At 42.9% G+C, this 11,844-nt stretch overlaps 1 protein-coding gene and 2 long non-coding RNA genes across 3 annotated transcripts; 1 reads left to right on the top strand and 2 right to left on the bottom strand.

Moving 5' to 3' along the window:
- Positions 1–843: 843 nt before the first annotated feature.
- cetn3 (centrin 3) lies at positions 844–4,083 on the bottom strand. The gene is made up of 5 exons (XM_012832196.3): positions 3,941–4,083; positions 3,165–3,300; positions 2,944–3,058; positions 2,264–2,455; positions 844–1,621 (listed from the first exon to the last, which is right to left on the bottom strand). The coding sequence occupies exons 1-5, from the start codon at positions 3,955–3,957 to the stop codon at positions 1,578–1,580; spliced, it is 504 nt and encodes a 167-aa protein (XP_012687650.2). The 5' UTR covers positions 3,958–4,083; the 3' UTR covers positions 844–1,577.
- Positions 4,084–6,530: 2,447 nt separating this feature from the next.
- LOC116222846 lies at positions 6,531–10,929 on the bottom strand. The gene is made up of 2 exons (XR_006152693.1): positions 10,845–10,929; positions 6,531–10,081 (listed from the first exon to the last, which is right to left on the bottom strand). It is a non-coding gene; the product is annotated as an uncharacterized LOC116222846 (long non-coding RNA).
- On the top strand, positions 10,169–11,761 carry LOC116222847. Its single transcript, XR_004164809.2, has 2 exons — positions 10,169–10,426; positions 10,904–11,761. It is a non-coding gene; the product is annotated as an uncharacterized LOC116222847 (long non-coding RNA).
- Positions 11,762–11,844: the final 83 nt, after the last annotated feature.

Raw genomic sequence — 11,844 nt, 5'->3', positions numbered from 1 at the left:
GACAACAACACAGCTGGTTCGAAGGGATCTACACAGAGTAAGAACAAGCAGCTGAAAGCAACTGTCTTGAAATGAATGTTCTGAATGTAAATTCACATAAATGCAGGGCAGCATGCCAGTATTGCTTTGGATGATCAATTCAGCTAGCAATATGTCATCATTTATGACCTTTCAATATGACTTAAAGACATAATACAAAAAATATATTTGGTATGTCTGCATGCTGAAGAAGATGGCTAGCACTGAGGGCTTTTTAATCAACTCTACATATCAAGACTTTCTGGCACTTCAAGGCTTCCAAGACACGAGGTTTGATTTGTCACTCATCCTGTGATCATGTGATGTGAGGCTCACCGCTCCAACGATCTCATACTTTGATGTGGCAAGTTGATCCATCAGAGTTTCATGAAGATCTGTAGCTGTTTGAAAGAACATATTCACTAACCATTTACATTATTGCATTACCCATATATTCATCAAATTGTAAGATCACTGAGAGGATGTCATTAGGACGGTTCATGCACCCTCCTCATAAAACTCAATCATGTCACACGTTTTTTAGCCCAGAAATTCTCTTACGTCGTTTTTCCCAAAACTACAGCTCCCTCTAGTGGTCAGTCACAGGTATGCTAAATCCACTTAGTGGAAGTGGTTCTTCAACAAATGTGATGGGCTTTTCAGAAAGTCGTAGATGCTAGGTAGAAGTTGTTTGTCTATCAACTTCATAAGAAAAAAAGCCCTTAAAAGGGGCTTTGAGTGGTTGTTGAGAAATGCCTCTGCCAAAGAAGTAATTTTCTTGAGTGATTCTTCTCAAAAGGATTTTTCTTAAATGAGTCGATCAAATCTTGAAACACAGACAGATACTTATATTTATTATTACATACATGAAACAAACCGTAATGGGACACTTGAACAATAGAAAATTCCTGTATAAAAAAATTCAAGTTTTCTTCATCGAAGTGTAGTTGTACAGAACCCACAATGTATGAGCTGTGAATGCAGTACTCATCTTGACCTTGCCAAAATAATGTTGACACGGGTAATCCCAAATACATATACAAAGCAAACATCAATAATGCTTCAACAAGATGGAAATCTCCTGGCCACAATGAGTACTTCCCTTAGAGGGAATTAATCTTTTCAACACATTACTGCAAAATCCTAAGAGCTGACCACACACACGCTACGATGTTGTTTTTTATTTTGAAGCTCAGCACTGCTTTCGTGGCTGCAAAATGATGTTGGTGCATATGATGGAAGCTGCATGCCTTTAAAAGTCATATCTGGATCGAGCTTTGCTCTGCTGAGGATGATATGGACAAAGCATGTGATGCTGACAGAGTAGAAGACAGATGTCTTCTAGACTAGCTACCATGAGTTACCTCTGTGGTATCTGATTGGTCCTTTTCCCTTGTTGGGAAGGGCTAGCGATGGAAACAGTAACCCTGGTGATGGTGTAGGGGCCACACAAACTGCTGCAGCGTGACTCATACAAATGCGCTCTAAGAGTTTGGTTGCCTGGCAACAGCAACATTGTCGAGCACCATCAGTCTGCTATGCCAAGTTAATGTCCAGCCTCACGAGTCCCCAGTCATAATGGAGATAAACTCATCCTGGTTAACTATAAAAAAAAAAAAAAAAACACAAACATCAAATAAACGACATTACCTTGTTAACACAAGGTACATTGCCAACACAAGTAAGCATTTATTATGACCCTCCCTGAAAGGTCTAAATATAGATGAGTAACAACCTCCTAGTTCACTGTAGAACCCCATGGCACTTTTTCAACCCACAGTACAATCAGTGGTGGCCGAATGATTGAGCAGATCACATTAGTTTTCATCTGATTTGATCCCCTGCCCCTGGCTGTTTGAAACAGATTTACGTCACTATTCAGGGAGAGGCCAATTAGATTCTTAAAAAAAACTTCATTATCTGTATCACCATCATATAGGTTATCTGACTTCTATCTGTCTCAAAAAACAATCTTTAGAGATTCTTCCTTCTGCTGAGAGGGGTCTGTCATCCCAGCATTCAGGTGTGAACCCATTCATACGTTCCTGCTTTGGTCCCTTGGAGACCAGACCGGATCCACAATGACTAGTCAGCTAGAGAGACTGGTCCTAACCTTTAGATTCCCATAGCAGCTCTAAAACTGACCGGAAAGACTGCCCTGGCTATTAGCTGTATTAACTGTTACTGTTCATAGACGAGCACACCAAATGTAAAACAGACTGATGAGCCAGCCCATCCCACTCACTCTCTCCATCTCCGTCCGTGTCAAACTCGTCGATCATGGCCCTGAGCTCCTCGTCACTCATGTCCTCGCCCAGCTCCCTGGCCACACGTCGAAGATTCCTCAGGCTAATCTTCCCCGACTCGTCATCGTCAAACAGCTTAAATGCCTTCAGGATCTCTTCTTTAGGGTCACGGTCCAGGATCCTGTCGGTCACTGAGGCACACAGCATAGTGCAGTACAGTCAGGGACCATACTCTTCAAATAACACAAGGATCTTTCATTGCCACTGATTCATTCACAGGAATGGTTGTGGAATAGGCCCATGTGGATAAAGATAACTACATACACTCATCATACACCGAAAAAAAACCACCAGCATCAATGTGCAACTGAATTTTCTCTTGAAGAAAATGTTACCACAGCTGTGTACTATTGGTGTAAGATTGTTACCACTGTTTTTCTCTGGCAGCATGGGCATCTAAAAATAGTGCTTCTCACAAAGCCTGGCAGGGGAGAATTATGCTTTGAGTGAAGTGCAATTAGAGCTAATCTAAGCATTAAGAAAATATCTGATGATGCTAGCAGCCATCTGTTGAGGGAGGCAAGGCAAGGGGAGGGGATGGTGATGGGATCACTGAAAGTCAGATTGAGGAGGATGTGGAAGATTCCATGACTTTGTAAAGATAGCTCAGCCAACTCACCCACTTCCTTAAAGTCTTCGAAGGTTATTTTTCCATTTCCTTCTCGGTCGTAATCTTTCAGGATCTTTAACACATCAACTTTCTTCACCTCGAAACCCAGAGCTCTCATCGCTACCTGTGACACAATAAATTATGTGTATGAAGGTTGAGGAACATGTTTAATTTACGTATATTTTCAAGGGTCTTTTCTCAGTGTAGTAGGGGAAAGTGGCATCACTTACCTTAAGTTCGTGGTAGTCGATTTCTTTATCTTTGTCCGTGTCAAAGAGTTCGAATGCTTCTTTTATCTCATCTTTTTGCTCATCAGTGAGTTCTCTCCTCTTTTTCCTCTTCGTCTTATCAGATGCTAGTTCGGTTCTGCAAGCAAAGACAGCAATACCGTAAATTCATGTAAATATAGTCATAAGTAACGTCAGCTAGCTTAGCACAGGTTTTTTGGAGAACCACTTGAAACCTCCTCTAAATATTCATCTTGTCATCTATCTAGTAAGCCACCTTGTTAGAAAATGTAATCTGCCAGTCTATGCAGTGCTTCTCGGGCCCTTAACAACGGGCAATGTACAATCGCTCCAGTGATCCACCTGTAAGATAAAGTATCCAGTGGATACGTAAGGTAGCGAAAAGTTAGCGAGGACCGACAAATTAGCTATCGCTAGCAGCCTGGATGACAGATCAATGAAATTACAAACTCCGATTCGCTTCTACAATGTAGATGTAAAGTCCTACTCGTTAGGTTACAAGCTAATTAACTAACGTGAACGTTACACACGACGTGATGTGTTACGAGGGATAGGTTAGACACATGTATGCCCGCCAGTCAACCTTCATATAATTTACCTTAATGTTACCAGGGTATATTTAGCTAACGTGTTCAGCCTAGTTTAGGGTAGCTAGCTAATGAGCTAGCAAAACAAAATGAATCCCTTGAAGCAGGAGGAGACCTTTATTAATATTAGCAGTCATTTTGCCACTAACAACTATGATATGCGTATCTTACCTTAAGGAAAGACTCATTTCGTTGACGTTGGCTACTGTTACCGTTTTGACCCTTGTGTCCCAGTTTGCAGCTTATAGCCCAGGTGGCATAAACACACAAACCGCCCGTTGTAGATAGTAAGTTCATACGCTCCAGCCCGCTACACTTCCGTAGCCAACGAAATGTCCCTTTACTGGTCGCCATGGTTCTCAAAGCTCCTGTCCAATCCCGTGAATCTTTACAGCTCTTATGGCTACACCGGATTGGACAGTTGACCTTTTGATACTGCACGATGTGTAGCATGACTCCTCAGTATCTTCACTCTACATGTTGCTGTGTGTAGCTAGTGTCTTAGGTTACTGTGGTCCAAAGATGCGCTTTACGAACTTTAATGTGGTGTTTTAAGGTGAAACATGATGGACTTTAACAAATTGTAGTGTTTATGAAGTTATTATGAAATATACAGTGTATCAGGCAGTATGGGATGAAATCGTTCAACTTGGTTCTGCGTACACAGCAAGCATCCTTGAGGGTAAAACAAATATTATCAGCGTAATATCTTGCCTTTTTGTGATCAGCAAAACAATGCAAATAATTCCAACTTTAATAGCATAAGAATGAATGAACAAGCGCCGACCTAAAAGTAATTGCAGTACATATAAATTACCTATAGAGGTCAGTCTTGGCCTATTAAAATGACAGCAGACTTTAATTGGGCTGTGAATACCATAAACGACCCAGTCACCACACACAAATCCACCATTGTAATAACAGCGCTTATTTGCTTACACCACCACCACCACTGTCATAACTACAACGGTTGTTACTACCACCGTTTTTATTGAGCTACTGCTACAGTTGCTACTATAGAATATGGGCTGTGATCTTTGGCAAAGATGCTTGTAATTCAGTATGGCCTCAACAATAACAATAAAGTAATAATGGTCGGCCTATGACAACATATGTAGGCCGACCATTATTACTTTATTGTTATTGTTGAGGCCATATTTTTTTTCTTCTTAATTTCATTTTGAATGACCCACAGCGAAAAAAAATCAAGCTGTGAAAAGTTAAAGGTTACGTAAACATCACAGTCTCACAGTCGCAGAGAGACACACATATAGAGAGAAAACAAACTTGACCCGCCTCGGTGGGAGTTTTTGATAATACACTCTTCCCTCACTCAAAACAAAGCCACTGTCCGTTCCCAGGAGGGCCATCCTCACAGGCCGGACCTGCTGCAGAGGTCTCGAGTGCAGCTGGGTAAACTAGCCTCCAGCTGGCCTAGGCTGAGTATTGATTCTTCCCTGGGACTGAATGGGGCCCTAATTCGTTTAGATGTTTGTCATCACTCCCTTAAGCCTCTCGAGGTGCCAGGGGTGGGGTGGGGGTAGTGGTGCTCCCATTTCTTAATTAAAGTAGTCTTTTGGACTACATGTCTACTGATAAAAAGGAGTCTTTGAGGTTTCTATATGGATGCGTGCAAGTGGAAAATGTATTTCGCCATTCAGCTAAATTTCTCGCTTTAAGTAGGAATGAATCTGATGAAATCAACTTCTTTATTGTCATTGTAGAAGTACACAGAAATGGATTTGCACATTTAAAATCAGGTTAATGTAACTTATAGATGGTCAGCTTCATGGGTGCAATCAGCTGTCTGTATGAGGGCCCTGAAGGGCTATTTAATGTCATAGCGTGTTTGAAAGAAGGAAAATAAATATATATATAACTTGTAGATGATCAGCACGATGTGTGCAGTTAACAGTTTGCATCTACCTAATTATGTGTTTTTTGCTCTTCATGATGTGCAATGAAATTGTATTTTATGTCATGGCAGCAGGGGCTCTGGCCCTACGTGTTTTGGTTCAGGTGAAACTTGCGTTTGGCGTTTATTTGATTGCAAACAGCCATCGGCTGTACAAGCACAGACAGTGCCGCCACGTACAGACTTCCCTGGGGCATTGACCTTTGATAGAGGTTTTAAGAAGAAACAATACTCCTGTTTACTCTCGGCCACCCCCGGCACGAAAGCCTGTCCCAGAGCACTGCTTGGCATTTCCAGTTTGTTTTCTGCAAAACACAAACATATTTCAGTGCAGGGATCAGCAGAGTGTTAGTAATCCGCATGCCAAGAACAACTAGAGGAGGGAGGACACATCGATATTGTATTGATGGGGCGGTTTCATAAACACATTTTCCGTATTGAATTTTGCTTATCTGGAAAGCTTATGTAATATAAACAGCCAAATAACGCAAGCCTCTTTTGCATGCCATTGCTGTCTTGAGCACTGCACACTCCTGTTGCGGTGTGTGTTCAGTCCCAAACCTTAAGATGAATTGGCATTCAGCAGGTTGACAGTGATTGGAGAGTGGGCTCGGTCACATGCTCCCCCATTCATTTTATACTTGCTTCAGAGCACCCACACCATGCAGCCAGCCCACGGGACGCTCTCTCACACACGCACAGACAAACACACTCACACACCTCGTCTTTCCATGTGTGTGTGTCAGGGGATCAGGATGCGAGAGTCTAACCATCACAAAACCAACGACTCACTTGACGTCTTAACTCGTCAGTTCACGAAAAGAGAAAGAGAAACCAGAAAAAAAATTTGTTCTTTTTTTTTTTTTTACAGTTTTTCTTTTTCCTTCTCTGAGAAAAAACACCTAAATTCATCGACTCAGAGCCCGTTATGTGTTTCTCTTTCTCTATGTCTTTTTCCTGGCTTTGTTGCAGGCAGGGGGGTTGAGTGGAGATGCGGTTCGTGTGCTGTTGCGTGTGGGGGAGGCTCGCTGCTCACACTGCCTGGCTGACTGGCTCGCGCTGGCTCAGTCTGAACAAAAGCAGCTGGGGAACAAACGCGATGCTGCCGAGGCTGGAACTATCTAGTTCAGACCGGTAGCTGTTAGCCGCACAGCAGCCTATGAGGTCATGCTGGGGGAAGGGCTGGTGCTTTTTTTTCATGTAGCTCCGGGAAGCCCAATATAAGGAAGATGACTTGACTTCACATCATTTTAAGACCTCTTTTATTACTTACAATGAAGTGTTTGCTTGGTTATTGTATCATATGTCATAAATCTCTACATGTCAAATGTGTTCACTACACGAGTTCTCACTGTTAAAGTGATGGGGAGGAAGCTACATTACATCACAATTGATTACTTCAAACTGTGCTGAACTAATGAAAATACTCCAAGCTTATCAAAAGCCCAGCTTAATGTACCTGTTAGAACTAAGCGTAGAGCTAAGCACAGAGATGGCAAAAGGGGCTTTTGTGTTGGTTTCGTCATAAGTTTCCATGGATATAGGGCACATCCTGCATGGATTCCTAGGCCTGTTGGAATGGCCTTGTGACACTTCCCTGTACTAGAATTTTCCCGGGTGGGTCCATGTGTTAAGAGAATTTGTGGACAAATTTGGCAACTTTTTTTCTCAGAAAGCCTGATAAGTTGTACTCTCTCAGAATAAAAGCTACTTTGGAGTTCTATTTGAGCTTTTGTAATCTTTTTTATTTCACTCTCAACAAGCCAGGTCTTTTGAAATGTCCACACAGTATCTTTTCATATATTACATTCTCCCTCAACAAAGCCTTTCATATTACTTGTCCAAACTGACACATTTGTACATGTTCACAAAATAACAAAATTATCCAGTGGTTCCATGGAAGCAGAAGGTACACATGTCAGGAGAAATGCTTGGCACTGATCTCTCTCATTGACCCAGGTAATTTAAAGACCAGCATGTTCACATTTTTTTAAACTCCTGCCCTTAGTTTTGTCCTTCGCTTTCAACAAAAGCCATTTAAAAATCAGATATCAATACCTCTGACGAAGGAAAGCATACTGTTAAGATAAATCTGCACTGGCGATAGAGCCCAAAGATAGCTGCTAATTGATATTTGTCGAGTAACAGAGGACACACTCTGATTACGCCTCCGTCCTCAGTGAAAGGGGGTTATTGTTGATGGCAACAAAACCAACAGAGAGCCAATTAGAAAGGAGCATTGAGACAGGCTTCCTGCCAGGGTCCGGCTAATTAAATCAGACGGGTTTGCTGCGCTTATGGCTGGAATGAAGCCAGTGGACCTACAAAGACCCAACAGGAACACAGGGGCTGGATTCATCCGTCGTCCTCCGCAGGAAGAGGCAGCCAAGTTCGCTGAAAGATTTCTGGACACTTGAATGTTTTGAATTGACTTCTTTTATTTTCGTACAAGGACATACTCAAGAGAGTGACCTCTGGCTGCTCGGGCCCAAAGAACAACCACTGTCTCTGAGAGTGAGTGCGGAAAATGTAGGGCTATAATGGTAAAATATTCTCCCCTTGCAATAAACTCACAGGCCCTTCTCACGAACTGCATGAATCCAGTGCTGTGGTGGTGGGAAAGTCTGCTGTTGGATGACAGGTAGCCCCATCCCCATCCTAGTTCCTCATTCTCTGTAGTGGGGTGATATTTTGGATCCTGCCCCGTTCCTCACTCAACCCTCCCACTCTGCTCTTATGAGTCATCATCCACATGCTGTCATTCTAACCGGGAGGGGGCCACATGTCTGTAAGTTGTATAATCTACACGGAAAAAAAGCCCGGGCAAAGTGAAGTTTTGACTCACGGTTGAGTTGGAGGTGATCCCAATGTGTGGTCATGGCGATTGCACTTACATCCTGCCTGACTCACTCGCTCACAAACGCTCAAATGAGTCGTGTGCGCTGGTTCAGGGCAGCCATCTTATTCAGGCTCACTGGGTCTGGCTCATACTCCCACATGTCCCTTGACAAACATTCCCAAACTCAAACATAGGTGCCACTAGCCTCATATATGACAGCTCCCAAATGAGACACAATTTCCCTGAAGTGCTGTGACTCGCCTAAAGCCTGTAGTTGTTGTTTTGGAGGCGCTCTCCACCCATGAGCTCTGGGCTTTTAGCCCATCTCGCTCTGACATGGCCTGGAAAGTTGGCAGCACTGCACAGCAAATATACATTAATCCTTGTTTTATCACCACCAGGATTAGAACCATAACATGCAAAACCTGCTTATCAAACTAGCGCTGGGCAAAGATTTGAAAAAAGAAACCTCTCTTTTCTCGTGTCCCTCTCTCTTCACTCCCCACCCAGTATCCTCAGTTCTGGTGTCTAACTGACATCCTTGAGCACCAATCCCTGACCTCTGAAACTCTTCTGAACTTCTGATTGGCTAAAGGTTGGGGCTCATGGCAAAACTTCAGTAATGTTCAGGTTATTCAACAACAGTTTTCCGGAAGACCCAGGCCATGAAGATGTGGTTTTGGATATATCAGATGAGCACAGAAGATGAGCATACTGTTAGCTAATGATATAACCCTGTAACACACACTTTACTGTCTGGCAAAACCCTGTTTTTATAACCTGCTTTTACAACACTGAAATAACTACTTAAATGTTTGGGGAATACCCGTGACAGTGGATTGACTCAACCTGTTTTTTCTCGATGAGTGAGAACATAGAAATCTCCCTTAGAGAGTTGAAGAGTCTCTCTCTCTGACACACACACACACACACACATTTGTGTTATTCTTGTGTTAGAGGAGGGCTTAAGGTTAAGGAGCACATGTGCTTGCCCAGGCCTTGGGTTGGGATTTTCATGCTGGGAAAGAAGGGGAAGAGGCAATTGTTGTGTCAACACTGTGAGGAATCGTGTGGCTCGAGCAGCCTCTGGTTGCCAGCCAGGTTGGCCCTGCGCCAAGAACAACAGTGGAACTGCGCTGGATATCTTCTGCCGATCTGGAGTGCGACAGTTTGGAACAGTACAAAAAAACTTGAGAGGTTCAGAAAACAAAGTTCAAATGTTCGAATATTTTGTGGGTACACCAGCTGAGTAACTCATGTTGAGACAAAAGTTCAGAAGTTCTCAGTTTTGGTTACCAGTGGCCAGTTACCTTTACAGCCATCTGCCCTACTCCAGCTCTGCTGATGAGTAGGTCTGCATCCCAGTCGCAGGCCTGTTTATGTGCTTTTAGAGCCGGGAGAAGTTCTGTGTTCTGAGGGAACAGTGACAATTCACTGTGAGCATCACTCACTGGCATCGGTTGTTGTGAAGGAGGCTGTGTCCTTTGTGCTGCTGACTGACTGGAACTCTGACGTCCACACAAGCATTGTGCCTGCGTATGACACAGTCGGGAAGGGACTGGAATGTCAGCCCCCCCGAATACAAAGATCAGATAGTGAACTGGCATGAAAGCAGGGATGAATTGGATAAAGGATGAATAAACAGGCATTAAATGAGAGTTACCACAAATACTAGCTTCAAGACATTTCATCCGTTTCATCCGTTCAGTAAACCAAGTGGATCAGTGTACCTCCTTCAGTAGGGCAACAGAACTTTCTTTATGAGCGCGTTGAGTTCTGAACATTGCTGTATTATGTAACCGCGAACAGCAGATGATTTGACAAAAGGTAAAATACATGTTTTATGGCTGCTAGTTATCAGACCACCATATGGGAAGAGGAGAGTGTTTTATTGGTTCAAAAGGTGAGAGGTAAATGTGTGTGTGTGTGTGTGTGTGTGTGTGTGTGTGTGTGTGTGTGTGTGTGTGTGTGTGTGTGTGTGTGTGTGTGTGTGTGTGTGTGTGTGTGAGAGAGAGAGAGAGAGAGAGAGAGAGAGAGTGAGAGTGAGTGTGAGTGTGAGTGTTTGAGAGAGACAAAGTCTGTATTTGTGCTATGTGTATGTGCATGTTTGTGTATACATATACAGTATATATATCTGTGTGTGTGTGTGTGTGTGTGTGTGTGTGTGTGTGTGTGTGTGTGTGTGTGTGTGTGTGTGTGTGTGTGAGAGAGTGTGTGTGTGTGTGTGTGTGTGTGTGTGTGTGTGTGTGTGTGTGTGTGTGTGTGTGTGTGTGTGTGTGTGTGTGTGTGTGTGTGTGTTGATGTATGTGACAAAACCTCACACAGCCTGAGAATATGTAGTGCATGTCCTTTCTCACAGAGCCCTTCTTTGTTTTGTTAGTGGCGTGAGACAGGGGGTCAGGGCGAAGTGGATGCCGGCCCCAGATCAACACCCTGTCTGAGGTGGCCTGGCTTGAACCTGTAGCACATCAAAAGTTACGGTAAGTGTTTTTATGTTTTTTTTTTTGTTATTAAACAATAATGATGTTCTCTGAAGGCCAGTTGTAGACAATTGCTCCTGTCTCTTCTGTGCATCTTGATTGAGTCTTTTGGCTGACAATCTAAAGATGTAAACAGATGCAAAAACACAGGACTGAAACAGAGAAAATGCACAGTAATGATAAACAGTATCATGCCTCCAGAGTTGCATTATCCGTGTACATCCAGAAGCCTTGTTTATCGACAACTAGAACTACCTATTACTACCACTTTCTGCTGCTACATACTACTACTACTACTTTACTACTTTACTGCTGCTACATACTGCTACTACTTTACTACTTTATTGTTACTGCTACTACTTTACTGTTACTACTTTACTACTACTGCCTAGCTGCAGAGACGACTGAGTTAGTCTGGCCACACTTAAAGGAGGAGTTGACCGGTCGGTTGTTGAGGTTGGGACAAGATGTTCTCACTGATAAGATTCCCTCATACTGCTGACAGAACATGAAATACTTTCGTTTTGCTGTCCTTCCTTGTTTGTTTTGGGTTCTGAACCATAAAGTGCTGAGTTTGTTTTGTGCTGGTAGTGATGGCCTTTAATCTTTTTTGATCTGTGAAATGCTTGATCATGTTTTACCTGTTCGGGTCCTGGTGTTATTACCTGTTCAGGTGTCTGTGTTGATTCTGCAGAAACAGCAGAGTCTTAAGTGATGAAATACACATAGACATAGACAATAAAAGTGTGTGTTTTCCTGAAGCCTTATTTCCTTAAGTTGGGAACAGTATAGAAACAGTATTGGGAACAGTATAGAAAGAGCAATAGAGCAAAAAAAAAAT

The sequence above is a fragment of the Clupea harengus genome, chromosome 12, assembly GCF_900700415.2.
Source record: "Clupea harengus chromosome 12, Ch_v2.0.2, whole genome shotgun sequence".
Lineage (NCBI taxonomy): Eukaryota > Metazoa > Chordata > Actinopteri > Clupeiformes > Clupeidae > Clupea > Clupea harengus.
The sequence above is the reverse complement of the archived record's forward strand: the minus strand, read 5'-3'. Positions and strand labels throughout refer to the sequence as shown.

Coding starts and splice junctions, on each gene's coding strand:
- cetn3 (XM_012832196.3), bottom strand. Junction 3,059..3,164: donor TCGACTACCACGAACTTAAG/GTAAGTGATGCC, acceptor ATTGTGTCACAG/GTAGCGATGAGAGCTCTGGG. Junction 1,622..2,263: donor CACGGACGGAGATGGAGAGA/GTGAGTGGGATG, acceptor TTTTTTTTATAG/TTAACCAGGATGAGTTTATC.